Source organism: Echeneis naucrates, chromosome 22 (genome assembly GCF_900963305.1).
Source record: "Echeneis naucrates chromosome 22, fEcheNa1.1, whole genome shotgun sequence".
Taxonomy (NCBI): Eukaryota; Metazoa; Chordata; class Actinopteri; order Carangiformes; family Echeneidae; genus Echeneis; species Echeneis naucrates.
Window position 1 is genome coordinate 3,396,972 of NC_042532.1, and position 27,365 is coordinate 3,424,336.

A 27,365-nucleotide genomic window follows, 5' to 3' on the forward strand; every position below is an offset into this window, starting at 1 on the left:
GCCATTTTGTTTGTTTGTTGATGCTTGCTTTGTTCCTAACGGAACAAAACACCACACAAAACAAGAAAGAAGATAAAGAATGCAGAAGAAATCTAATGTGACCCAATGGAATGAGAAAGCAGTTTCAAAGGTGGGCACTCAAACCTGATGGCTTCTGAGATGGCTTGAAATTTACTGTAGGCATTTGACAAATGAGTGAGATGTGGGCAATTGGACAAGTAAGACACAATCATGTATCATGCATATTCAGCCATACATATGTTCCACAATACAAATTAACGTCATTGATTGTAATTAACAAGTCCAACTTTAGTCTTATTACAATGCTTCACACACACTCCTACATGCCAGCACCAGCACCAAGCCAGACTAATGTGTACAAGGAAAATGTGCACAAATTATTATTCTCTATCTCTCTCTCAAACACAAAACACATATACATAATTAGTTTCCTCAGAAAATTAAAAGGGGTGAGACTTCCTAATTGAGTTGAAGATCGGAAGTTCGGTGCACCTTTCCTATGGTGACTTTAAAAAAAAAAAAAAAAATCCCTGCATAACAAAGCTGGATGAACAAACGAACGCCCACTTGTTCTCTCTCAAGACACGAAGCCTCCGGCTGAATCAGACTTTAAAAGGCTTCCACACACCAGCTTTAGTTAACACAGGGAACTGTAGGAACTGCTTCAATTAAGCCCCAGCATTTTGGATTACACAGAGGATGTGGGAAAAAAAATACATATATGCATAAATTGCATACTGGTCATTGTAATGGTGACTAACTTCACTTTGATGGCTCTGTAGTTACTTTATAAACAGTGGGACAGAACATTGCCCTCAAGCTGGAGGACAGCCTGCTTGGCTACTGTACTGATATGAACTTAACACAACAGTCATTTTGTCTCCCACAGGCAATCGCTGGACTCTTCAAACAGTATCACTGAGAGATGTTGAGATACAAAGTGGCATAATATACTATCTGAAGAAACAATACTAGCTCTTGGCTTGTAAGAGAACTCTACATATCACTCCCTGAGATGGTTCAATCCAGCTTCCAAGTTCTAAGTGATGCTCCACTGGGTAATACCAGCCACTGATTGACTGGTGGGCTACTGGAGGGCTTTTGATGGTGTTGTTGTCGTCAATAACAGCATGTTCCATTTTCCTTTCCCTCTGAGATAGTAACTGAACTTTGGTTTCAGACCTGAATCACAACCACATCCTTTAAGAACAGCAGACGCTCTAAGTTTTCCCTAAACCAAAAGACATGTTTAAGAAATGACAATAACAGTGTTCTTACAAAAGTAGTTGGTGAGATCTGGGAGCACAATGAAATGTGAGATGATATATCTGAACAAAGAGGCATTTACACTTGATCAGAACAACCATCGGTGAAAGTGGGGGAGACATGCTGGATATCCAGGAGGTGGTGATTTTTCAAATGGGAACAACGCACACCTTTGGAGACTCTCTTTGAAGACATAATGTTATATAAAATTAAAAGTGACAGAATTTGTTTGAAGATAAAAAAATCTTAAAAAAAAAAAAGTCAACTTCACGAAAGCTGAAAAAATAAGAATGGTTGCACCACGCGACACCAACATGCAACAACTTTTGCCATCAGGAAATTTAGTTCCCACGTCAGCATCAGATGATGCTGATGTGGGAGTATTTGTTATAACTTCATCATGCCAGATTTTTTTTTAAACACTTTGTTTACAACAAATAAATACCTGCTGGTGTGGCATGTAATAACTGCTTAGCCTCCTAGAGGTCAGCTATCAAACTAGAGTGGTGTTAAGTATGAAGGCTGTCTTTCCCATATATTAGTAACTGCCAGATGCCTGCAACCAGTAAAACCATGACTAATAATCATTATATGTCACTTCAACAAGAGCGTCAGTCACTTTGTGATCTTCAATTATTCTTTATGCTACCAAACCAAACAGGCTAAAGACCTCCTGCAGATCCACATTAGATTTGATCACATGACAGCAGCCAACAAAAACACAGCAAGGTGAGAACAAATGCTGCTAATGTTTAAATGTGCCCTTAAGTACTACAAAAGTTGATGGTGCATTAACTAAACCTCAGCTTGCAAGTGTAACTGGTGGCAGAAATGGCAGCTATGTAAAAAGGTTATGATAATGACAAGTAAAGGTTACAGCAATGATATCAAAGTGCAATGCAGCAGCTGGGTCATTGCAGTGATTATGGGGGTGTGTCTGTCTGACCCAGCCAAGGTGGGTCTCTCTCTCTCTCACTCTTTCAAATGCACACATACACAGACCGATATACACACGCACATGCTGGCCCCAGGCCCAGACAGCTTCATGCTGTGGGAAGAAAGACAGAGTCTCCGGTGGCTAGTACAGAGGGAACGAAGAGGGAACATGAGATGAAGGAGAAAAAGGGAAGGGGGTAGGAAGACAGGGAAGGGTGGGAGGTGATTGCTAATGAGAGAGACAGATGAGGCCAACCCCGGGTAATGCTGAGCCAGAGATTAGCCAACTGCTGACCACACCACATTAAGGACAGGTGAGGTCATTGGGAAGACAAAAGGAGATGTAGAGAGGAGGCACGGACAGAGAAAACAAAAATCCAATTTCAAGATGATAAAATGATTGGTTTATTCATCATTATAGATGAAAACATATGCACACACTATTTTGACTGTCTTGTTCAATATCATTTATTCTCATTCTCATCATCCTAAATATAATCTGGGACACGGTGGCAAACAATAACAACAGCATGTCCCATTGTCCTTTCCCTTTGAGAGTTTAACTGAAAACTTAATTCAAGAGAAGTTAAGTTTCAGTCTATGATTTCTATTCACGTCGTAAATTACAGCATGCATAGTAAGTTTTCTGTTTCTGTTCTGTCTTTCTGTTCAGCTTCGTTTTTTCTTTTAATGAAAGATTAGCCTGTGGCAATACGGCCAAATGTTGCCAAACGTCAGGAAGAAGTGGAAGAAGAGAATTTTTTTTGCAGAAATAATGGTCAAAACTGTAATACAAGTACTTTTGTCTATATTCAATGAAATGGCCTCAACACTAAATACTCAAAATGCATTCAAAAGTTTGACACACTTTCTAATTGAAGTCGTGTATATTAAGGATATTTCTGAATATGGTTCTCAGCCATATGTTGCAGTGCTACACTGTATGTCCCATTAGAGCAAGGAAAGCCTGAGCCGACATTGATATATCTCTGCCCACAGCCCTTGTGTATTGTGAGGATATTCACAGCATCTTGTCCAGCATCACTAAGAAGCTACATGTAATAGGATCACATAACAAAATTAGAAAATAAATGTAACTAATTGGTTTCAGCAATTGAAAAACAAATCCAGAATAGATTACAAAATGTTAGTGAAAAGCTATTGCGTTGTGTTGTTCTGCAGCTGTTAATGGCAGCCATCTGACATACCTGCAGACAAATCAAGTCAGATCAACTTTGAATATTTTAACCGAAAATTATTAATCTGTGACCTATTTCGCAACCTTCCAAACACTGGCACTCTCATTCACTGTGGATGTGTGTGTCAGTAAGCACACAAGGGGGTAGTGTGGTGGCAGCGGGTGAAGTCACATTCTTGCTCTGCAGCATGACTCATTCTGCCAGTCGTGTGTTTGTGTGTGTTTTTTTGCTTGTCCACATCCCATCCTCTTTTTAACTAAATTTGAAACTACACTCCTAGCTCAGTGAGCGACATCATCTATATCAATTATGAACTACAAGTTTGCTTGATCCTTCAAGTTTGGAAATTCTGTAATTTATTTCTAAGTAAGAAGTGTGAATGCAAGCAGATGGTTGTTTATGGAGATGGAACCTAGTGTCTGATTCATTCACCAGTATCAGTGATACAGAGGTTATTACCTCATTAGAGAGCAAGTTTGGTTGGGCCATGCAAACATTGATGAGGGCCTCCCTTGAATTAAGTCTCTGCTCTGGAATCAAGTCTCTGTTGGCATCTGCCTGACTGAAGGTTTTGTGACATTTTGGAGTATCATAAAAAGGCTTAGAGGCTACAGCCACACCACTTTGTATTAATTTTAAAAAAGCTCTTTTGCTACATTTTCGACTGATTTCAATGATATTAAGGTAAAGTTTTGGTTTGTTTCGTGGTTTCTTTTTGCAGAACATTTTCAATACCTACAGCCTAAAACTATCAACATTCCCTCCTTGATGATGTGTTCCTCACAAAACCCCCTTTTTTTTCCCAAAACATTTGCAAACGTGTTTGCATCCCTGTGTGCTAACACTGCAGTCCGTACCTTTTGCTGGTGTATTGATGCATTTTTTTGGCACTGAAATGACACCTGCTGATTAAGGGAATTTATACTATGTATTATGTATATACCGAAGGATGTAACGCAGTGGTAGAATGCATGCTTTGCATGCAGAGGCCGCAGGTTTGAACCTCAGCCACAACGCAAGCTTGTACTGGTCCCAAGCCTGGATAAATTCATATATAAATTAATAAAGGAAGGGTAAAAAGTGTAGCCAAATCAATCATGCAAGTTGCAGAGCTGACTTGCCGTGGTAACCCTAAATATTAAAGACCCCCTAACCCAAATATTGAGTTTTTCAAATTATTAACATGTCTATGCAGTGTTTGGGTTCTGCTACAAGACATTTCAGCTGCGAAGTCTCTAGTGCGCACCGTAACTGAGCATTTTACATTTGAAAATGCAGTTTCAAAACCAGATCTGAAAAAGTTGGATTCACTTTTTCAGCTCCTCAGTTGGATTTCATACGTCACAAATGCTAACAACCAATCCGGTTCATTTACATAAAATATGCAAAGACTGGAATGCAGGAGCAACGTAAAACAGACAGCGATGGCGAACACTTGCTCTGTGTTTGGGTGTGGAGAAGCTAAACGTGATACCAGCCTTCATCTTTTACCAAAGGATCATACCACGTGGGAGAAATGGTTGCAATTTATTTGGAATGATAATGTCCCTGAAAACATTCCAGCTAAAACACAGGTCTGCAGCAAGCATTTTGAGGACAGCTGCTTCTTGAACCTGGCGCAAAAACAGATGGGTTTCACCACGAAACATGATGCTTTTCCGAGCGTTTTTCCTGGGGTTGGACAGCCCACCGCTGTTACCGAGCAACCCAGATCGGGCAGCGGCGGTGGGCGGGCAGTCTGATGCATTTGCATACTCATGAATATTCATTAAAGCTGGATTTTTCAATGAGGGAGAAATAGTGGATGTGTTTTTAGCCTCTTTGAGAGCTTTTTTAAACAATTTTTTTGTCGGAAAGAAATTTCAATCAAGAAATAGTCATAGCAGAGCATTTTTACACATTTAAAATTTTTGAGTTAGGAGGTCTTTAAACCTTATTAATTATTATTATTATTATTATTATAAGTATGGTGTATATTGTCTATGAAGCCTGCATTCATTCGGGGTATATTAAGCCACTTCACCACACTGGTAAAAGATTCACCCACAATCACTAAAAAAGCATAATTCAATGATGTTATTTGACGAGAAAACTATTTTATATCTGTATTGTCTACATCATATCAACAAATGAACTACAACTGCCATCTGGAGCTGGTTGGTGATGCTGAAACATTTCTAAATATTGAATGGCATGAGGACAGCGAGGATGTACATTTTTTGGCCCAAGGTCTTGATATACACCCACTCACTCAACTCAGTTTGACAGCTAGACGGCAGCCATTTCTCCTGGTGCTAATACATGTACAGCATTGTGCTCAGAAAGCCCAAGGACAGGCACATACACTTCAAAGCATGTATAAAGGGTAATCTTCTCAGAGTGGAGCGATGACCATGACACTTGTTTTTTTCCAACATTAAGACTGTCAGTTCAGTCTGAGTTACCATTTCCTCTCAAAGCCATTTCCATGGCTGGGTACAACCTCATGGATCATTGGAAGCAGTTTTGGTTTGGTCTTGGTTATGGTTTGAATTACTCTAGAATTAGAAACAGAAAAGATACTCAACTTTTTTTTTTTTTTTAAATCAGTGAGAAATGTCTTTCCCCTCAATGATGTCAAGAAGTTGAGAAATTGGATGAGCCCATTTTGTTTGCTGGGTACAACTGCAACTTACTAGGCCTACACAATATGAGGACAATCTGAGGATTGCAATAACATATGACTTGCGATGAATGAAAAAATAATTTAATAATAAAATAATAGTGCATAGTGTGCATATATAGTTCCTACTGTATGTCTTTCTTATCATCATCATGACAACTAAACCCACACTAACCATGAAATTGCCACTACCTTAAAAAACGCTGTGTGACTACATTAGGTTGGTACATAACTACATCCTTTTTGTAATTCATTGTGTGTTTTCTGCTATGTGCTTAATGCACGCAATTATGAAAATCACTACTTATTGGTTTGCACTACAGAATATTGACAAGTATTAAATGCTGTTTGACAGGCACTTGTTTTGAAATTTGTAAGACTTTAAATGTGTCTGTAAGGTTTAATTCATCCAGGTCATAGTTTTCCAAAGAAAACTGAGTCAGTGTGACGAGTTTCATCACCAGCAAGTCAACCTAGTTATAAAGGCATGAACTGATGAAGCCTCTTGGATGAGAGGATGTCTTCAAGATTTAGAACCAAATCCAGTTGCACTCGACTCAATTTTCTTTGGATAAGGCTTTAAACATAGACGTTGGACTCTAACCTTGGCTGTAGAGATAGATGAGAGCTTTGAAAGAATGTCAAAGAACAGGTTACAATCTATGTTTCAAGAACTCGTATTGAGGAAGAGGTGATCAAATCCACTCCCAGACTGGAATAAACTGTGAAATGCTGTTTGTATTGGTGACAGGCAAAGAAGGTTTAATGGATGAGGATGCAACATGGATAGATGATCTGGAAGCAGGGCTGAGGAATACCAGTATCAGTATCTCATATGGAAAGCTTCTGCCAATGGACTCACCAAGAGGGCATGAGATGCAAGTATGTTGTGGAGTGATGCAATTTCAGTTTCAGTTAAATCATAGAAAGACTGTTAAGCATGCCCAAGACACTGGTAAAACAACATTACAGTGAAATTAGACAGTAGTACATGTTCTGGTCTCAATATCAAACAACTATTCATAACAAGAAGGTGAGATAAATCAGATAAACCTATCTGAGATCCTAGCTGACGACAGCACCGGCATCAGCTGTAGGGGACTCATTATGATTGATGATCAGCAGTTGAATTGCCTCACTGTCTAGGATGAAACAGCATTGTAAGCGGCAGACATTATTGAATTTCATCGCTGTGGAAAAAAAAAAAAAAACCCCAGACATAGCAGATGAATGCAAACTTTAGATTCACAGTTGAGAATCTTAAGCGATTTACAGAAACACATTTGGCTGCCTGCTATGTCTTGTATAAATACAACTCATATCAGAAGATACAAGTCAGATAACAGTGGCAAATTCCAGAAAATTCCAACGGCACGAACCAGGAAACTTTCTTGTGCTCAGCCAGTTTCTGCAAAATGAGGTCCAGAGAGACCAAGCAGTTCAGCTTACTGTACCTGAGCCTGTATCACTCAAAGGGACCTCCCCCAATTCTTTGGTCTGTCAGCCAGCCCAAACTCAAACATCTTCCAGACAATTCTTTGGCTCCACACAAGGACAAAGTGAGGAAAGTAGGAAAGTGCTACATTTTCCTAGGGCAGAAACACATTGCAAAACTCTGCAGTTAAAAGTGTTTGACATAGAATTTGAAGACATTGCCAACCAGTATTTCAAAGTGAAGCTAAGCCAGATGTTGACCTTGGCAGTACAGATGCCAAGTGTTTCCAGTGTGGTGAAAATAAAAGCTTATAACCAGAATAGAGCACTGCTAAGACTGTACAGCATAACAATTAGATTTATTGGAAGACATGTAGAAAACACACCAGAGAATTGAGATTGAAGAAGTGGATACCCCTTCGCTATGCACTGCTGTGATATAAGTCCCTGGTAAACCCATTCAAGGTAAACTGAAGCAAAAATGTCCCATAGATATTCCACTAGTAGACACTGATGATCCACAACTCTGTGTTGAGAAGGGCAGGTTGTTGATGGTAAGCCCTGGCAAGGTCCAGAAAATAATGAATCACTGGGGTCATAGAAAGCAGCCTTGGGTGGGCAATACAAAGGCCAGTTACAACATCCAGGATGAAGAAAATGCCATCAGTTCAGATGAAGATGCCCAGGTCTCTAAACAGCTACATGACTTTTTGGGATGTGGAGCCACTCTTTATCATGAGTGAGAAACCCCAGAGCCCAAAGGAAACAGGCAAAGATTGCCACAACGAAGTTGAATTACCATGGTGACTGAGCAGACACAAGCTCTCAAACAACTTCAGGGTTTGCAAATCTTTCAAGGCCCTCATGAGGAGACAAAAATTTATACAGCCTTGTCATAAAGTAACCTGCATTCATGCTGATATGACGATGTACCAGAGGAAACTTCAGGGAATGAGCAAGACTGGGAGATATTACATAACACATTGCAAAGCTACTCAAGAAGATACTTCAACAACCAAACTAAGAGTGGTATTTCATACATCTTCACATGATGAGGGTGGATCCCTTATTACACTTTACTGATGGGGCTGAACCTTAATCAAAATCTGTTAAATGTGTTAGATTCACAGACTCAAACATCCTTGAATGCAGACATGACCAAAGCTTTCTTGCAGATAGCGCGGATAGCCCCAGAGAAGGACAAAGATGTTATGTTCCTGTGGCTACATAGGACCAACCAAAAGCTTGCCAAAATGGGCTGTGCAGCATGACAATAAATGGCATTATATCTGGAGTGTCTTCCAGTCCATTCCTAATAGCTGAAGCAGTAAGAAAACAGAACGCTTGAAACATGTTTCAAGTACTCTGGGAGTGGTGTGTAAGTTGCAGTATGCAGTTGCTCCCAGAGTTGGTTTGTTGTCAACTAATGAGACATAAAAAGGTAGAGAAAGAACAAAAGTTTAATCAGTATTTTGGAATAAGAAAAATAAAGAATGTAACCTGCACCCTCAGGTTTCAAACCAAATAAAAAAAAAGGGATACACCAATAATTCAATTTGATGTATCTGCTGATATTAACCTACAGATATATATTGGATCAGTTTATGTCTACCAGTAAGTAGCCAAAAAACCTGTCGGGATGAATGCCAAAGGTATAATGTTGTCAAAGAGCAATGACAACTTTATTTCTCAGCTGTAAAAGGTGATGATAAAAATCGACCAAGCTGTGACAAACAAGTGTATCCCACACACAAGCAAGAAAAGCATTACCAATTCCACCTGTAGCTGGAAGAGAAACAGCAGCTGCTAAGTAGAGGACCCATGAGCGAATGCAAAACTTTGGTAGTTAGGATTATGATTCATACATTTTTTGATAACGGACCAAAAATAGCTCACTCCAATAATCAAGATATCTTATCACGAGTTGCCAAGTTCCCACACATGGGAGTCCTCCACATACATACAGTCAGCAGTATGTCTGTGTGTGTGCTTAGGACCAGGCGCTCCTCTGTCTCCATATCGGTCACTCACACATTGGCATTCCCTTTCTTTTTCTTGCCTGTCAACCTGTGACATCTCTCCTCCTCTCCTCGCTGCCTTTTTCTTTTCTCTTGCCTCTTGCTTGAGGGAGCCACCCACACCAATTGGCAGACAGTGTGTGATCCTCTTACACAAGCACACACAGACGCACACATAATATAGTGCAGTAGGCTGCAACCTGAAAGTACCATCTCCTGTCTGTGAGTGTGTGTGTGTGTGTGTATGTTTATATACACGTCAAGTCCAGAAGGCCCTTGAAATATGCACAGCAATCCCATGCATAATACATGAGCACAGCAGGAGAAAAGAACTTGTGAGAACAGTGGATCACCACCTCTACACTCTACCCCTCCTATCCTCTTTCCCCTCTCTCCATCACACTGCCTGCTACTGCTGTGTATTGTTTTAAATAACAACTGTTTCTCAGGGTCATTTGTGGGTCAGAAATTATGATGGGGGGAACACACCAGAGCTGGGGAGATAAATAGTAGTGAGAACGGGAATGAAAGGAGATATGGCCACAAAGACAGGTTGTAGTGAAGAAGGTTGTAATAAGAAAAAATATAATATGGAGAGAAATTAGACAAATGATTCACTGTTTTCATTCAGGCCTGAGCACCTTTCACTGGAATCATAGAGCATTAAAAGGTCAGACAAGCTGTTGACACCACCTGATGCTAGGCTCTGGTAATCTACCAGGGATGCTGTCATTTACCTCACCATGACGATTAGTGTTCTTAGAAAGCTCCAGCTGCACATGCACAAGTTATGCTTTTTAGATGCTAAAATTGTTGAGTAGCATGACACAAGATTTAAAAATGCCCCTAGTCTAACCTCCTTTATAAAGATAGGCTCAAAAGCTGACAATTTATGTTTGTAGCCACGAGGGGCTTGAAGCTGGATTGTAACTCTTCCAAATTGAATCAAGTTTCAGGTTACCTTGAATATTATTTCACTCAGTAATGTGCTTAGAGTGTCTGCTATTCTAATGTATAAAAAAATTCTACACCTTTTAAAACTGCAAGATTTTCCGCTATCAGTTTATCATCATAACCTTTAGTAGACTTATGAGAATATAGCACATTTTCTGTGGCCTCTGCTCAATGACACAGTCCAGTGCACCTGCAGAGCAACATGAGGTTAAAGTTAGGTCCTCCTAAGGGAATATGAGCACTGTCAAAGACAGTTTTTTTTTTTGTGTGTGCAAATCTTGCAAACACACAAGGGCAAAAATAAGCACTAAAGATAACATATTGATTAACGTTTGTTTTTTGTTTTTGTTTTTTGTCAGGTGTTGATTTTAAATTGGACCTCAAAGTGGAACATTTGTAAATTACAAAAATGCAGAAGGTGGAGAGAATAACTTACAATAAGCTGCTTGAGACCTGTGAAGGACTGCTCCACAGAGATAGCTGTGAGAACCTGGCGCTTCATGGCCGCCTGCTCTCCCAGGAAACGCACCATTAGGTCTTTCACAGCATCACCCTGCATCAAACATATTCAAATCTAATGAGACACAACAGAGTTTTACATTTTATATTACACACACACACACACACACACACATATAAATACATTTATACAGTGTGTGCGCACACACACGTCCAGATTTAGATTAAAGATTACTACAGTGATTTAATAGCAGGAAGTTATTAACTTCACACAGGGTGATCTTTAACACCTATACTGGCATTAAGTAAAAGAAGAACTTTCTCCCAGGGCTTTCTGTAGTCACATTTTGTATATATGCATTTTACTGCTTGCCTACCTGTAGGTTGTCAAACTTGAGTCCAGGCATTGTGAGTCTGTTTGTTTCTGTGTAGGCTGGGCTGTAACTCAGGGTGGCCACAGAAATCAACACCTTCCTGGTCTCCTCTGAGGGCAGCCAGGCATCGTGGCGTCTGTCTACCTCACTGAGGCTCAATGCTTTTGCAAATGGATCGTCATTGCCTGAGAATACAGCTTGGAGCTCGTGGAAGGGCTGCGGCTGAGTGGCTGGATCCGTGGTAGGAGTCTGATTTGGAGTGGAGACTATTTGGGATGGCAGAGGTTGGGGATTGGTGGTTGCTTCAGTTGGGGAAGGGCCAAACACTATGGTTTGGGTAAGAGGGTCAGAGTCTAAAGGCCCTCCAGTGGTTGAGATGGATGAGGAAGATGAAGAGTGCTGGCGCTCAGGGGTTGGGGCTATGGGTACTGAGCTGGCAACAGAAGCAATCTCTGCATTTGGGTTTGAAATGGAGATGAAGGAAGAGGGGGCAGTAAATGAATCAAAAAAATCAGATGCGGGATTGGCTTGCCCATTGTCAGTGAAGAACTTGCTGAGACTGGGGCTGGGTTGACACACAAGGGGTGTTGTCAGCTTGCTTGGAGTCACTGGGTCATCATTAACCCCACTACCTCCCATGCTAAAGCTAGGGGACTTGATGAGAGTAGGCTGGAACCCATCAGGCACCAAAGACTTTGGCTGGCTGCCGTGGCTGAATATGGTGCACACTGGCACTGGCTCATCTTTTGGACTAGTCCCTCTGGTGCCCTGCGATGCTGGTTCCTCATTTTTCAGATCAGACGGACATTGTGAGTCGCTGCTAGGTGATATGTTTTCCATGAAATGTCCTTGTGTGTCTGCCTGCTTGATTGTGTCTTCTTCAACATTATCCTCAGAACCACCTTCCTGCTGCCCTCCCACTAACACTTTAATGGTAGTTGCATTCTGCCCAGTGTCACACTGTCCCTCCTTCTCTCCTGAGGTGTCTTCCTCCACTACTCCATCCAGAAAAGAGTCAATGGGTGCCATGTCATTCTCTTCACTGTTACTGGGTGAGTCAGAAATCATGACACTTTCCATCATCTGGTCATTGAGCTTGTCCATCAGGCTCTCTGATGGTGTGGCATTGCTGTCCTCCTGGGGTGTGCCAAACTCCCCACCCAGGTCGATGCTGTCTTCCTGGGGCAGATCGTTGTCTCTGGAAGGTGTCTGGCTTGATGTCTCCAGGGGAGCTGGAGCAACCTTGTTTACATCCTCCACTGTGATGTCTAATGTAACTGGCCGCTGAGCAGAAGCCTCCTCACTGTCCATATCTCCTCTCCTCACAATGAAAACATAGAAATCAAAGTTACTACTTTGCAATGGAAATTCAAGTGACAAGGGCAGTAAAGCATCTATCTCGACGACTTCCTGTCTATGTAAGCAAACGCCAATTTTTGAAAGCTCTTAAAGTCAGCACCGAGCTGCGGCTACAGTGAACGAGGCAGCGTACCTAAAGTCTGGTCGCGAATGAGCCGTTCACCTGCTCTGGGGGGAATGAGTCTGTTAGATGGAGCTATCTTGCTGATGCTATATTAGCCGGCGAGCTGTAGTACGCTAACTTAGCTGAGTAGCTAGTAGAAACTGTTAAACACATATTTCACTAATACCCAACCGCGCGTTAAAAAGTAAGGAACATAAACCATCCTGATAAACACCCGACTACGCAACAGAGGACAAATAAAATGCTGACAGACAAACGCGGTTACGTGTCTTACCTTAATGCAGACTCACAGCTAGAGAACTTCACCACAGGGCTCTTCAGTAAAGCTGCACGTACGGTGCTCCACAGAGGACAAAATTCATGCCACCGTGCTTTTTGGTATTCCCGATTCCTTCTACGTAGTTTTAATAGTTTCCACAACGTCGCAAGACAGTCATTACGCCTAATTGTCAGACGGTACCTTTTCTTCAGTTTTTCATTCGCGGAAGTAGGGACATTTGTGTTTTTGAACAGTCTGTAGCACACTCGTTTTAAGCAGTTAAATTTAAGACGTCGTTTTCAAGAAGGAAGCGTCGCCGTTATTAACAAATGGAGGACGACGCTCCTGTCATTTATGGTCTCGAGTTTCAGGTACATATTAATGTCACACTTTCACACCGCAATGTGCAGTTTCGTAGACAGCTAATGTCTCCCCCGTCCTATTTGTTTATTCCACTGTGTACATTAAATCAGTGATGTTGTGATCGACAGCCATGCTCTGTGCGTGCTCCACAGGCCCGGGCTCTGAGCGCCCAGACAGCTGAAACTGATGCCATCCGTTTCCTCGTCGGCACGCAGTCACTGAAATTTGACAATCAGGTAAGACAGAGGACACTGGAAGGAAGGTCTTCTAACAGCTCTCATTCTGCTCATTCACACTAATAGAGTGTATGCCTGTGCATTTTTTTTAATTTGGCTCTTGTGATAATAATATGTGCAAACTGTTGTGTAAATGTCATGCTGTATGCTGCATCATTACCTTTGCTGCTTATAAAACTACACAATTCCAGTAAATTTTTAAAGTAAAGTGACATGTCATAAAATATACTCGCTTTTTACTCAGCTGGATGTTATTAGAGGATATACATAAAGCTACACATGGTTTAAATTGGGGTTCTTATTTCTTGCTAACGCTGCAGAGAATAGAATCAGTTAGTGGTGTAAAGATACATCAAAGTCACGGTTCGGTATGTACCTTGGTTTTGAAAACATGGTTTAGGTTAAATGTTGACTCAAAATTGTCTGTAGGTATGAGTATGATTGGCTGTTGGTCTTAGTCTGTGTGTTGGCGATGTGTGTTGTGATAACTGGTGACCTGTCCAGGATGTACTCGGCCTTCACCCAGTGTGGGCTGGGATTGGCTCCAGCTCTCCCTGGAAACAGATAAGCAGTAGAAGATGAATGAATGAATGAATGAATGAATGAAATACAAGTCCAAGATGATTCTAATATGCTTGGAAGACACAATGACAAGTTAGGAGAGATAGATAGATAGATAAATAGATAGACATATAGATGGCTAATTTCTCCTGTAAACTTTGAAATATAGTCACAACTGTTTTAAGTAGACCAAGACAGGCCTGTAGTCCATGTCTTACTCCCTCAAAGTTACCTTAATGCCCACTTTATATGTTGTACATCTATTTTATGTTGCCTAAGTGAATGCATTACAAAATGGACCCATTCAGAATGAGAGAGGAGTAATACAGTATAATCAATAAAGACATGATCCAGAAACTCCTAAGTACTGAATGTTCTTAATATTTAAATATGTTGAAGGTGTATGCATACAAAAATTTAGAAGCATAGAACATATTTCTCAAAATAATTTTTTGATACATTTTTTCTCAAGAGCATTATAACAGAAAAACACTGTTCACCTTACACATCCTCATTTTCTTTCTAAAAACACACTTATCCTGATAGTTTCAGATTACATTTAAAGAACAAGAATATATAGCTGTAAACCAACTTTTGTGTTGCATGTAGATATAATAAAATAAATAATTAAATTTCATTGTTACTGTTATTTCGTTGCAATCTCAAGGCCAACACTTCAAGATCTTCATTAAAGCACATGATATTTTGTACTTGTCTTCAAGATGTGCCATGTTGTTCTCATCATTCCCACCCAGTACAGCTGATTCCGACATAATACTGCCGTGCTTAGACATATGTTGTAATATTGAGGTTAACTCTGCCTAACTGCCTAAAATGGTGAAGTCTCAATATTTTTTGTACTGAGCAATGAAAGGCGAATGTTCAACAATGAAACAATTTTATTTAGAATGTCTGCAATACTACTAAAATTAATAACTAAAGTGTATATAACTATATAACCTTATATAACTAATGTGTTAATTTGTATTGCTCTGTTACTCATGAATGATTTTTACCATTCTATCAAGTAGAAGTATAAGTATTTTGGAATGTGTGTGGGCACTGTATACATGACATCAGAATCGAGCTACAATTAAGGAATATTTTCACCTTAGATTAAACTCACAAATACACGTTCTATTCACAAATGTACTAAACAATCAGATTTGAAGAAAACAATTCACCAAAGCATTTCATAATTAGTTAATCACTAAGACTAGGATTTTCTGCATTTTACTTATTAATTTCTGTGATAGTTCAATATCTCACAAAAGGAGCAAGATAAAAAGATTTCACCTTTGGATTTGGGAATAACTATTATTATTATTTCTAAATATATATTTCATCCCCCAAGACGCCCATTAAAACAGTAAATCAACCAAATAATTACTAATGAAAAGAAAAGTTAGATGCAGTCCTAAATTAACTTTTAATTCAATAAACTGTGCATACCATAAAGTGCAGAATATCATAGCAATTTCACACAGCTCAAGCTAGGATATTGCTTCCAAAACCAAGAGATATTCGATTTATAACCTGAAATATCCATGATATTTATCCAGTTTAGTATCAATAATTTCACATAACATAATAAACATACATAAAGTTAGTCCTTAATGTTTTTTTTATGATTGCTTGAAATTAATAAATTGTCTGTCAAACTCCTGCAATTGCCGATTAGTCTTCTATCATTTGACTAATTTATTAACAGACTTGTTTATGCAGTTGTAGATAGTGAGGCAGTTATCAAAATTGATGTTCATTAATTATATGCCAATTGATAATAATATAATATAATATTGATAATATTGATTTTTATCAACCAGTTGTTTCAACATAAATGACTACGTAATAGCAATTCTCACGCCGTGCCAATTAATAGACTGATATGTTGCATTTGCATCCACTTTGTGTGTGCATGTGTGGTTAAAAAAGTAGGTGTGTGTGTGTGTTACATTTTTGTGTTCCGTATCTGTGTCTATGAGGGGAAAGAGTGACGGTATGTGCGCGCATGCATGCATGCAGAGGTCATTACAGAGACAGATGACAGAAACAGTTGGCTCTAAATGGGGAGAGAAATAATTAGCTCTCTGAGAGCAAGGAAGAGAGGGATTAGAGAGAGAGGGGGAAGATTTGTGCTTTGATAAAAATTAACTTATTTTTCTGGTAGATTTCAGTGTGGAAACAGCCTGGCCCTGATTTTAGACACACTTCAGTCCAAGTTTCTTGGAGCTGGTCTATTGCAGAGCTTTTTGGGAATAGCAACAATACAGTCCAGTCACTCTGTTATTTCTTATTACAGGCAGTCAGTATACTGTAGCTTGCATACTCTTCCCAACACTATGAGCTGAAGCACAAGAAAACAAAGGAGGAAAATTATTATTATTGTAGTATTAATGTAGTAATGAAATACGAACAGCTATTTTATCTAAGTTCATGGATGTCTTTTATCGAAGTTAAACGAATAATTGCCTTCGGGCCACTATAGGCTTCGATTATTGCGCTTCATAAACAAAAGTTGAGCTACAGGTACAGGTACAATGATTCTGAAATCACCCACCAAATAGTTGATACTAGCATCAACAGATGACCAGCATTGTAACAAACAAAAAAGTAAAATAAGAAATCACAGTCTGGAGATTTGGAGACTTGTTACAGCCTTACTGTGAATCATCTGTCTGTTTTCTGCTGGTGAAGAGCTCCATAGTAAGTCATGGAGTAAAATCGGCTCTTGTATTGTTTCACTTTATGGTTTCCATGGAAACACAAAATGTTGTGGTGCATCATTAAAAAAGCTAGTCCACCACCAGATAGGCATGCATGTCTACCAGGATACCCTCCCCCTCCTTGCTGAAACTCCTTTCTGAAACAGATAATCCTGCCCAGTTCACATGAAAACTGGCAAGGTCTCCCCATCGCCACAAAATTCCAGAAATGCCAAAGACACAGATCCAGGAGGAAGTCAGACACTGCAGGCTGATGTAAAAATGCATTTAGTTCTGAATAAGTTCACAAGTTGTTTGAGTTTTTAGAACACAAGAAGAATTCAAAGCCACATTACTTTGCTTTGTTTTCTGATGTTAGTGTCAAAGAGCATCCGATGCTGTAAAACCTAACAGGATCATTATTCATCTTCTAGGTCTTTTTCTTTGAGATGACCTTACATTTAAATCTTGGGTTCAGTCGGTGCAGTCTGTTTTATTCATGAAGCTCATGGAGTTTGAACTTGCAATATGAAAAATGTTTTTTCAATTGGCATTTCAGTCCTGATAGGTTCTGCTGTATCCATAAGCCTGCTGGCCTCTCCACCTCCCATTAAGCATAATGCAGGTTGGAAATGCCTCTCTTAACTCACCAAGAACCTCTCAAATCCCTCAGAGACCAATAGCTGGAATGACAGATCGGAGGGAGCGTCAGCATGGCATTTAAGACTGCTAACGAGATAAAGCACCCAAGCTTGGCACCTCTCACCCATTTGCTACTCCTCCGCCCTGCTCATTGTCACATGCACAGCTCAAGAGCTTTATAGAGAGGCCCCTGAAATGAGGGCCACGAGCCAGCTTCATTTTATCCCTCCCTTACCCCCTCTACCTAGATTCCCTTCTCTCCTCCTTCCTGCCTCAATCCCTCCCTCCATTGGTACATAATTAACAGCACTGGGCTGGGTGCCCAAGTGGCTGAAGGCTATGAGTCACTCCCCAGGCCTGAAAGAATGACAGATAAATCACCTGGGGGAGGAGGGCTAGAACTTCTCTCTCCCCTCACACCTGAGTTCATTTGGGGGGACCCTATTACTAGGCCTTCCAATTAACCTGTCCCACCAGCCTGAATTTATTTGTACCGCTCCCCCACCACCATAAAATTATAACTTTGCGTAATAATTTTTTGCTCGATGCAGTCCAACCCAAGGTTAATAGCCGCCTAGCTGACTTTGAAAAGGCTGAAGGATGCTGCCGGTCCAATGCTCTTCTCTTCCTCCTCCTTGCACTCCCTCCATTCATCCTCTTGTTCGGCCTGTAAAAGTAGTACAGGAAAGGAGAGTGGAAGTGCCTAGCAGGAGTTATTGTCCAGGGCGACCCCATTAACAGTCCCCCAAGGTGCTGTAAGTGTCTCTCTTATGGGAGAAACTGCCGTATATTTTCTGATCAAATCTTGAGACCCTTACTGTTTTACGGCATTGTGGGCCCTGAACTGCATTCAATCGAGGGCCCTCATAGAATAGATTTCCATCTAATGAAAAGAGCTCAGTGAGGAGGAGGTTCTATTAACTTATTATGGATAAAAGTTTAGCCTGTTTGTTCAACTCCAGTGCTGTAAAATCTACACAGCTGTTGATTGTGTTTGCAAGTGCAGCCAAGGACTCAGTATTACACCACGAGGAGGAGCTACACCCTGGCAATTTTACCCTGGGGATTTACGTTGTAAGAAGATATTTTAGTTGATCTTCTGCATTCTTAATATAGACTTTTTTTTTTTTTTAATCTTAAAATTTTATTCAATTTTAAAATTATTTTATTTTTCATTTTTTATTTATTTATTTTAAGTAATCTAGAGCCATCAACACAAGTATTAAAACTCAGGTGTAAAGTATATTTTATTTCTTTTTCCTTATTGTTTTAGATTTGTATGAAAAATACTGGCTACATCATTTGCTTATTTTGTGTACCATATGGGAATACTGAGCAGGAAGGTCCCGGTTTAACTCCCAACAAGGTAGACCATTTATTACATGTCAATCCTACACTCTCACCCCATTTCCTGTCTCTTTCTGCTTCACCTATTAATAAGGCATAAATTGTGTAAAAAAGAAGGAAAGGTGCTGCTTGTCATAGTGACTGTGTTGGATTCAGGAGACACATCAGAGACCTGTTGAGGGTCAAATTGCTACAGGCAAATCACTGAGCTGGGGCAATTTTGAAACTGCAAATAGTTCAAGGAGGAAACCAACCCAAAACCAGTAACAGGGTGTTGGGGGAAGTGATGGAATAAGTCCACATTGTCTCCACCCCCAGCATACATGCACAACATGAGGCCATGCATGGTGGGTCAGACTTGCTACAGTGGGATGAGGGGGAGCTACACAATATTGGGCAGGTGGTTTGAATGTTGTGCCTGATCAGTACACATTAAATTATATATTACTTAAAATATTAAGAATCTTTAAAAAGCATAATAAACTACTGATGTTGGTTGGTCTGGCATCAGTCTGACAATAAGCCTTATAACAGTTTTCAAGTTAAGTGTTTTCATTGTTTGGCATTTCAGTTTGATTTAAAATTTAAAAAAGGAAGCTCTCTTAATATGACCTTGGTATGAATAATTCTAATGCGAAGTAAATATTGTTACCATTCCTTTTTTTGTTCTATACTAAATGGTTGAAATGTAAGATAATGCCAAACTAATTGATAGGTTTTCCAGAATTACAGTTTAACAAGTATAATTATAATTATACAGTTTTTATGTTTTCAACACAATAATATCTTTGCCATTGTCCTACTTTTGACAAGGTCCTCACAAGAAGATTTAAGATTCAAGATTTACATTCCAGCACATACTGTACACTCATCTGTCAAACACTTTTATTTGAAGAGATTTACATTGAGGGACATTATACTGCTTCAGTGCAGTAGAATGCTCTGGTTGAAGTATTACACACTATATTTGTTAAATCAAGTATATTAATAATTATTTATTTTCAAATTTAAATCCCAAACTTGATGTAACAATATGGGCGTAAAACAAGTGTTGCTTCATCGATCTTATTGTAAATATTGTTTTAAAAGAGATTGTATGAGCAAAGAATTTCAACAAGCATGGCATGCCAATTTTTTTGAAAGTTTTGATTGGTTCCAATAAATAAACGTACAAATAATATGAACTTGTATTTGGATTTTTCTGTGCTATTAGTGCATTTGCAATGGAATTAAACGAGATCATGTAAATTCAGTACTTTACACCCCCATAAGATGTGCCTACAGCTTCACATTCAAAGGATGGTAACTTCAGACACAAAATTGCATCAGACTTCAACGTCAACAGAATTTGAAAATTGCTTCGTTAAAGGAAAAAATTATTTTAAAATGTATGCTCAAAAAATGGGTCAACATTTTGGGAAACATGTAATTGCCTTTGACATTTATTTATTTTATTTTTTTTCCTTTTCTTTTCTGAAGTTCCTTTAGTCAGAGCTAGGTCTACATTTCCCTTTTGACTACAGTCTTCATGCTAAGGAAAGCTTAGTATCCCCAGCTGACCCATACAACTTAATGCACAGAAATCTGCTATAGATATGTTTTCATGGTAGGGAATGTTTTCTATACTGTTGCAGTTCCATTTACAGTTACTGTACTGTAATCAACTGGTAAGTTACACACCTTACAGATCACAAAGGTTTTTAGAGCGTGTTCAGCTACAACTAAACATCATCCGCTGTTAAAGGTTGCTTGCAATTAATTAATTAATTCACAATTAAAGCTTCTCAGAACTATCCATCCATCTTCAACTGCTTATCTGAAGTCGGGCCGCAGGGGTAACAGCTTTAGAAAGGAGCCCCAGACTTCCTTATTCCCAGCAACCTCAGCTAACTCTGACTGAGGAATCCCAAGGTGCTTCCTGACCAGTGAGGAGATATACTCTCTCCATCTGGGTCTGCCCTGCGGTCTCCTCCTATTTGGATTTGCCAGGAGCACCTTCGTAGGGAGACACCCTGGTGGCAAATTTATCAGATGTCTGAACCACCTCAACTGGCTCCTCTCCATGCAAAGAATCAGCAGCTGTGCTCAGTGTCTCTCCCAGATGTCTGAGCTTCTCACCCTATCTCAATGCGAGAGCTGTTTGCAGATATTCAGCAGGAAGTCAGAATCGTTTCCAGTGGGTGTTGGCCTCTGCCGAGGCTGTGCCTTTTCTCCGATTGTGTTTGTGATATTCATGGACAGGATTTGAGCTGCAACCATGGTGAGGAGGGGTTGCAGGTCGGTAGTCGGAAGGATTGCATTGTTGCTTTTAGCGGATGATGTGGTCCTTTTGGCAATCTCAGCCTTAGATCTACAGCACTCACTGGATCAGTTTGCAGCTGAATGTGAAGCAGCAAGGATAAGGATCAGCACCTCTAAACTTCTCAACATGAAACAATGGGTTACCAACCCCAGCTGGGGAATGAGTCCTTGCCCCAAACGAAGGGGTTCAAGTATCTCAGGGTCTTGTTAATGAGTGAAGGAACTCTGGAGCATAAGATTGATCAGAAAATCTGGTTAGCTGGTGAGGTGCTGCATTTGCTGTACCGCACCGTTGTCACAAAAAGGGAGCTGAGCCAGTAGGCAAAGCTCTTGGTATGCCGTGCAATCTTTGTTCCTACCCTCACCTATAGCCATGGGCAATGGTTCATGTTGAAAGAACAAGATTGCAGATACAAGCAGCCGTTTCAGGGTTGCCTCACACCCTCTGGTCCCCCTTCTTGAAGAGAGGAACCACCACCCTGGTCTGCCACTCCTTCGGCACTGACTCCCTGACTTCCACAAAATGCTACAAAGGTGTGTAACCAAGACAGCCCCTCAACACCCAGAGCCTTCAGTATTTCAGGGGTATCTAATCAATCCCAGGAGCGGCAAAGATTTACCATAGAGACTTCACCCAGGGAAATTGACAATAAATCCCCATAAACTTTCAACCCTGTCTCCATTACAGAGGGTTGATTAGTGGGGTTCAGAAGTTCCCCAAAGTGCTCTTTCCACTGTCCTATCGCATCCTCATCTGAGTTCAACAGTTTTCATGCTTGCTGCACACAGTTCAGATGGTCCCCTGATGGACAGTCTTCCAGAAATGTATTTGTAAGTCTTTCTCCATGGCCCCACCAAACTCCTCCAAAACCCACTGTTTTGCCACTGCCTCTGCCACAGCTGCCCTTTAGGCCTGTTGGTACCGTACAACTGCCTCAGGAGTCCCCAGGGACAACATGGACCTAAGGGACTCCTTCTTCAGCTGGACAGCTTCCCTGACCACACTGGTGCAGTGCAGCTCATGCAGCTTATTCTAAGACCCTTTAATGGCCAATTTCTCCTAACAACAACAACAAAAAAGATAGAATGAGCTTTTATTGATTTTCCATTCCTTTTTTCCATTTTCATCTGGCTCCCCCAACATACGATTTAATGAACTTCCATGAATCCAGCATGACTTCAAAGTGTTTAAATTGTCGCTTTAAAGGCCAAGTCAAGATGAAGAGTCTTTCCTTGTATGAAGTTGATCGGGATAAAAAAAAAATAAAAGGAGAGAAAGAGTACCAAAGTGATGCCTGCCTTGAAATTACATATACTGTTATACTAAAATAGCAACCTTTTTCTCTTTGGGGGAATCAGAGGAATGGAGTGGAGCTTTGAACTACAGTTGGTGTGTGAAGGGAGATGCATGCAGTGTTTGAGCTTCACCCTCAATACATCTCTCTGTCTCTGCTTTACTTCCAGATCCACATCATTGACTTTGATGATGAGAATAACATCATTAATAAGAATGTCCTTCTGCACCAAGCTGGGGAGATATGGCACATTGGCGCCAGTCCTGCAGATAAGGCTGTGCTTACCACCTGCTATAACAAAAGTGAGTCCCACTGTTTCCTTCTGTCTCTGGCTCTATTTTCTGCTTCTTTGTGCACCATTTTTCTCTTGATTATTTGCTTCTATTTTGCATATACTTAATCATCCTTTGCATTTCCTATGTCTTTCTTTCAGTGAATGTCCTGTGGAGACCTGTAACATGTAATCAGTATTCAACTGATGACCTGTCTTTGCATTTCTGACAGTATATACTATGTTAGAAGTTGTTATCAGACTGATAGAATTATTTATAATGTATAGACATGATGATCCATGTAACTGCGATATTTGAAAGTCAAAGTTTTTCTAATGGAATCTTTTTAATAGGTAAGAAACTTAGAACAATCAACAGCAGAACCAATATTCAGTTGTTGCTTCTTTTTATTAATGAGTACCTAGTTCTTTGCATTTTGGAACAGGTGCAAATTGAGAACTCTGTTACAATTAAGACAAAGTCTGAGGGCAGATGACTCAAGAAGATGTTGATGCAGCAAAAATTATCATTTTCAAAATGAAACTATATGGTTTGACATGCATGTGAATATCTTGAATGCTTTATTGCACCACCAGAGTCTGAGCTGGCATTGAGACAATGAAGCTCACTTCTTGCTATTTTTTTTCTGCATTTATTGGCTTTAAATAAAAAACTGTGTCGAGAAGTGGACATACACTCTGGGTCTGAAAGGTGGAGCCAATACTGAAGAGTCTTAGAGCTGTATTCTCTCTAATGACAATTTTCCTAATGAGTTGGTCACATTTAGAGGAAAATAGATTGTAAGGCAGAGGATGAATTGGAGGGGGGGCTACTGTTTGATCAAAAGAGTGTACCACACACTCAGGATAGAACACAGAGCAGGTCAGATCCAGCTCCTCGTCAGGTCCAACTTCTCCTCCAAATGCGGTGTCTACTCATTTCAAAAAAGAAAGCCATGGATTACCTCATACTAAGTTAACATTTGCTCTAGACAAGTACATTGCTTATTAAATCACAAAAATTGGAAAAACATAATAATTACTTTGTAATACGGTAATATAATATACAATTCTGCTCATATTAAAACCAACAGGTAGATATTTCTTAATACTTAATTATGTTTGCTGGGGAGATTGCGCTGATGTTGTGTTAGTGCTAAAGTCAGAAAGTATGTGACAGCCATGATGATGACTCCAATTGACAGTCAAGTTCACTGGAGCGATTTTACACAAATTATTCTAAAACAAAATTTGTACTTGGTGATATGTGCACAGAGGAATATGTCACTTCATATCAGGGAAAGTCAAAAGTCAAACTTTCCTGAATTCTGGCATCATCCTTGTATTTCAACAGTGCCAGGGCTGCAGTGCACTCCGCAGCTGATCATAAGTGTCAGTAGTATGCATAACCCTAACCCTTTTTTTTACTGAAAAGTAGTTTTGTAATAATAATGGCTGACTAGCAAAGACACAAAAACACTGCTGGTTTAGCAGGTATATAAGTAATGAATTGGATCTGAGAAATAGCAAATAGCCCCCTCCAACCAACTATGCACATACATGCATACACACACACACACACGTGCACACACACATACACACACAAATGCACACACCACCACTAGCTTCTTTCCAACCTCCTTCTTTTCTCTCCCACTGTCTCTCACTCTCTGTCAGGTGATTTCTGCATGCTTGAGTTCATAAGATGACAGCCACTCTAGCCCATGCTGAATCTCAGACAGCCCACCATGCACTGCTGAACACACTACACACACACACACACACACGTGTATATATATTTTTTATATATATATATATATATATATACACACAGTATTTACAAATAGACACATGTACACAAGTGCATTTCTATAGCATTTCTGCACTGGCTCCCACTGGTACTCAACATATGGGCAAGAAAAGGCTTTTGTTCAAGATGATTGCTTGCCCACTTACTGCAAGTGCAAGGTTGTCTGAAACCACTCAAGAGCCTGTGGACTCGCACCAAGTTGCTTTTTAATTTGACAAATAGGCCTAATGCCAGAGTTTCATAGCCCAACGCCTGCCCACATGCTGTCAATAGCTACACCAAAAAGAAATTACGCTCTTTTGCTCTCACTGTTTCCTCTCCCTCTCTCTGCTTTCTCTCTCTCATTGGGATAGGTTATGCCCCCCAGCCTCAAACTTTTATTCCAATTATTTTATCAGTCCTACATTTACTCTACTGGTTCTAATTAGCAGCTCTGGCTCTGCTGTGGATGTGCCAAAGTAACTAATTTGTGATGTGTGTTTCAAGGAGTGTACATGTCACTGTGTTAGCACCTCTTCACCCCACATCCTCCCTTTTCCACACCCACCTCACCACACATACTCACACAGTACTCATGTGCTCAACATGTGACTGTGTGTGTTTACATGTGAATATATGTGCTATTTCCCTCCAGCTTGTGACAGTAGGGTGGTTTCCTGTGCAGCAGTATGGCGGATGCCCTCCGACTGGGAGACAGGTAGCCATGAGTCACCGGACGACACCGCCCACAACCCCCAAACCCTGGAACTGCTTTGTCACCTAAATGACAGTGCCCATGGCAATGCTGCCTGGTAGGTGTTACTGATAAACAATAGTGTTTCAACTTGCTGCTATAAAAGTTACCAAGTATGTGATGCAAGTGCAGTTCTTATTTTGTGACACAATATTGTGTAGTGATGTTGCTCATAGTGTATTTGAAGGAAGGGAACTGTTAATTTTTGCACACAACATCTAATAACTTATGGTCCTTATGAAGTACAGTGCCTGCAGGGCCCTTAGACTTTTCTTTTTCATCCCTGCTGCCGTTTTCACCTTGTGTAACACATTTACTATTTTCTTTTAGTTTTATGCTACTGAAAGGGTATAATACATTTGTTCTAATTATTGTGGTGCTGATAAATGACAAGTCCTTCACTACTTCTCTAAACTGTAGTTGTATACTGTACATGATAATTTTTAACTGGGTGGACATTTGTGAAACATATTGCCACAGTAAGCCCCTTTTCTTCTGGTCAAAAAACCACAAAGACTCACAAACATGACACTTCTGTTGACAATGGAAAAGGCCACAACCATCATTTAGTTATAGATCACGAGTCTGCAGTAGGCATGTGTATTTATCTGCTCCGGCTCCAAACACGTTTGATGTGAACACAACACCAAGGTGAACCCACAAATTTTGAGAACCTTCCCCTGCTGTGCAGTAGCTCATCGCTCACTCTCCCTGCATCTGTGCTTGTGCTCTGATGACATTGCTCCAAGCAGTCGTATCCCCGTGCGTCCTCAGTCTGAAAAGATAGACTCGTCTCCAGTGGGAAAAAAAGGTCAATCAGTTTTTATTAACAGGTTTAGCCTTTGAAAGAAAACCCGGGTATACCTGGTTATTTTGTAAAAAAAGGGTGGGATTACTGCTGACACCCAAAGTTACACTATTTACATAAAATCAGTTCATCACAGCTCTAAAGGAGCAGCTGTCAAAACCTTCTTTTATCCTGTATTTATGAACAGGTGACAAAATACTGGGTCAATCCATGGACTTGCATACTGTTTGATACCAAATGGAATATTTTACATGGTACCAGAGTCATTTCTAACACTAGCATCAAAAAAAAAAAAAAAAATCAGTTCAAAAGGCCTTCTTGACATCCACCCGGTCTCACAATCCTGGTGATGAAGAAGATGTAAATACATCTTATCCATCATAACTGACATTTATATCACTAACATTTAGCAATTTCAAAGCCAACAGATATGATAAATATACTAATGTATTGGAATACTAAAGTCTTTCAACTTGAGTCAAGTGACTCAAGAGAATCATGTTAGCTCATTGTGGTCAAATAATTAAGCTTTGGTGAAAGATTAGCTGCTTTTAGGCTTAATTCTGGAAGTTTCCACTTATCTCATATGTTATTTGTTTCTTGTGTAATTTGCTTTTGGGCTTAAAAGAAAAAGAAAGATCATTGGTTTACTGAGATAGTCTTATGTTAGCCTCATGTTAACATTACCTCTCTCTCTCCTCATGGATCTTCTCCATATGAATGTTTACATTTTTTGGGCTGAGTCTATTGACTGGGCAACATCTCAGATTGCAGGCATGATTCTTTTGTCTTATACTCAGAGCTCCACTGCACAATACCTCACTACAACTCAGTGCCTATGAGAGTGAAAATCAATGGCCATTCTCCTCTTTAGTCCACCGTTCATCAGCTGCCTCATGATTGTTATCACTTTTAGAGGTGCCAATCAGTTAACAGGATGCATACTGTAGCAAGTGTCTGCGAGGCAGAGATAAAGATGGAGAGAGAGTGAGGATGATAGAGACAGCTCACAAAGCAGTGTGAGTGCTTGTGTGTGAATTTGTGTAATTTGGTGTGTGTTATTGTTCTTTTGTGTAAAAACTGGAGGGGTTAGTATGTTTGGGGTCAGTCCGTGTGTGTGTGTGTGTGTGTGTGTGTGTCAGAGTCAGAGGGTAGGTCAAGCAAGGCTGCTGGGTAAAGATTGATGGCTCTGTGCTCCGCCATCTTAACACCCTGAGAGCTGTAACCC

The 27,365-nt window shown here is 40.1% G+C and overlaps 2 protein-coding genes across 6 annotated transcripts in view; one reads left to right on the plus strand and one right to left on the minus strand.

The window, feature by feature from the left end:
- The window catches only part of trappc12 (trafficking protein particle complex subunit 12), a 30,092-nt gene extending 16,956 nt beyond the window's left edge, over nt 1-13,136 (minus strand). For 2 of the 3 annotated variants that reach the window (XR_003840345.1, XM_029493228.1), the window contains exons 1-3: nt 13,081-13,136; nt 11,327-12,644; nt 10,927-11,043 (exon numbers count right to left, since the gene is read on the minus strand). Coding sequence is in view for 2 of the 3 variants with exons in the window: in XM_029493228.1 (XP_029349088.1) it covers nt 10,927-11,043; nt 11,327-12,634 (1,425 nt within the window). In the remaining variant the exon portion in view is untranslated. The remainder of the gene's footprint in view (nt 1-10,926; nt 11,044-11,326; nt 12,645-13,080) is intronic. The other variant, XM_029493229.1, reaches the window with a different exon arrangement.
- A 158-nt stretch (nt 13,137-13,294) lies between these two features.
- eipr1 (EARP complex and GARP complex interacting protein 1) overlaps nt 13,295-27,365 on the plus strand; it is a 55,711-nt gene continuing 41,640 nt past the window's right edge. Inside the window, exons 1-4 of one of the 3 annotated variants that reach the window (XM_029494469.1) lie at nt 13,295-13,436; nt 13,581-13,664; nt 22,685-22,892; nt 25,231-25,387. In XM_029494469.1, the coding sequence (XP_029350329.1) occupies nt 13,395-13,436; nt 13,581-13,664; nt 22,685-22,892; nt 25,231-25,387 (491 nt within the window). In that variant the 5' untranslated portion in view covers nt 13,295-13,394. Of the gene's footprint in view, nt 13,437-13,556; nt 13,665-22,684; nt 22,893-25,230; nt 25,388-27,365 lie in introns of all 3 variants that reach the window. The other 2 variants (XM_029494471.1, XM_029494470.1) reach the window with 2 other exon arrangements.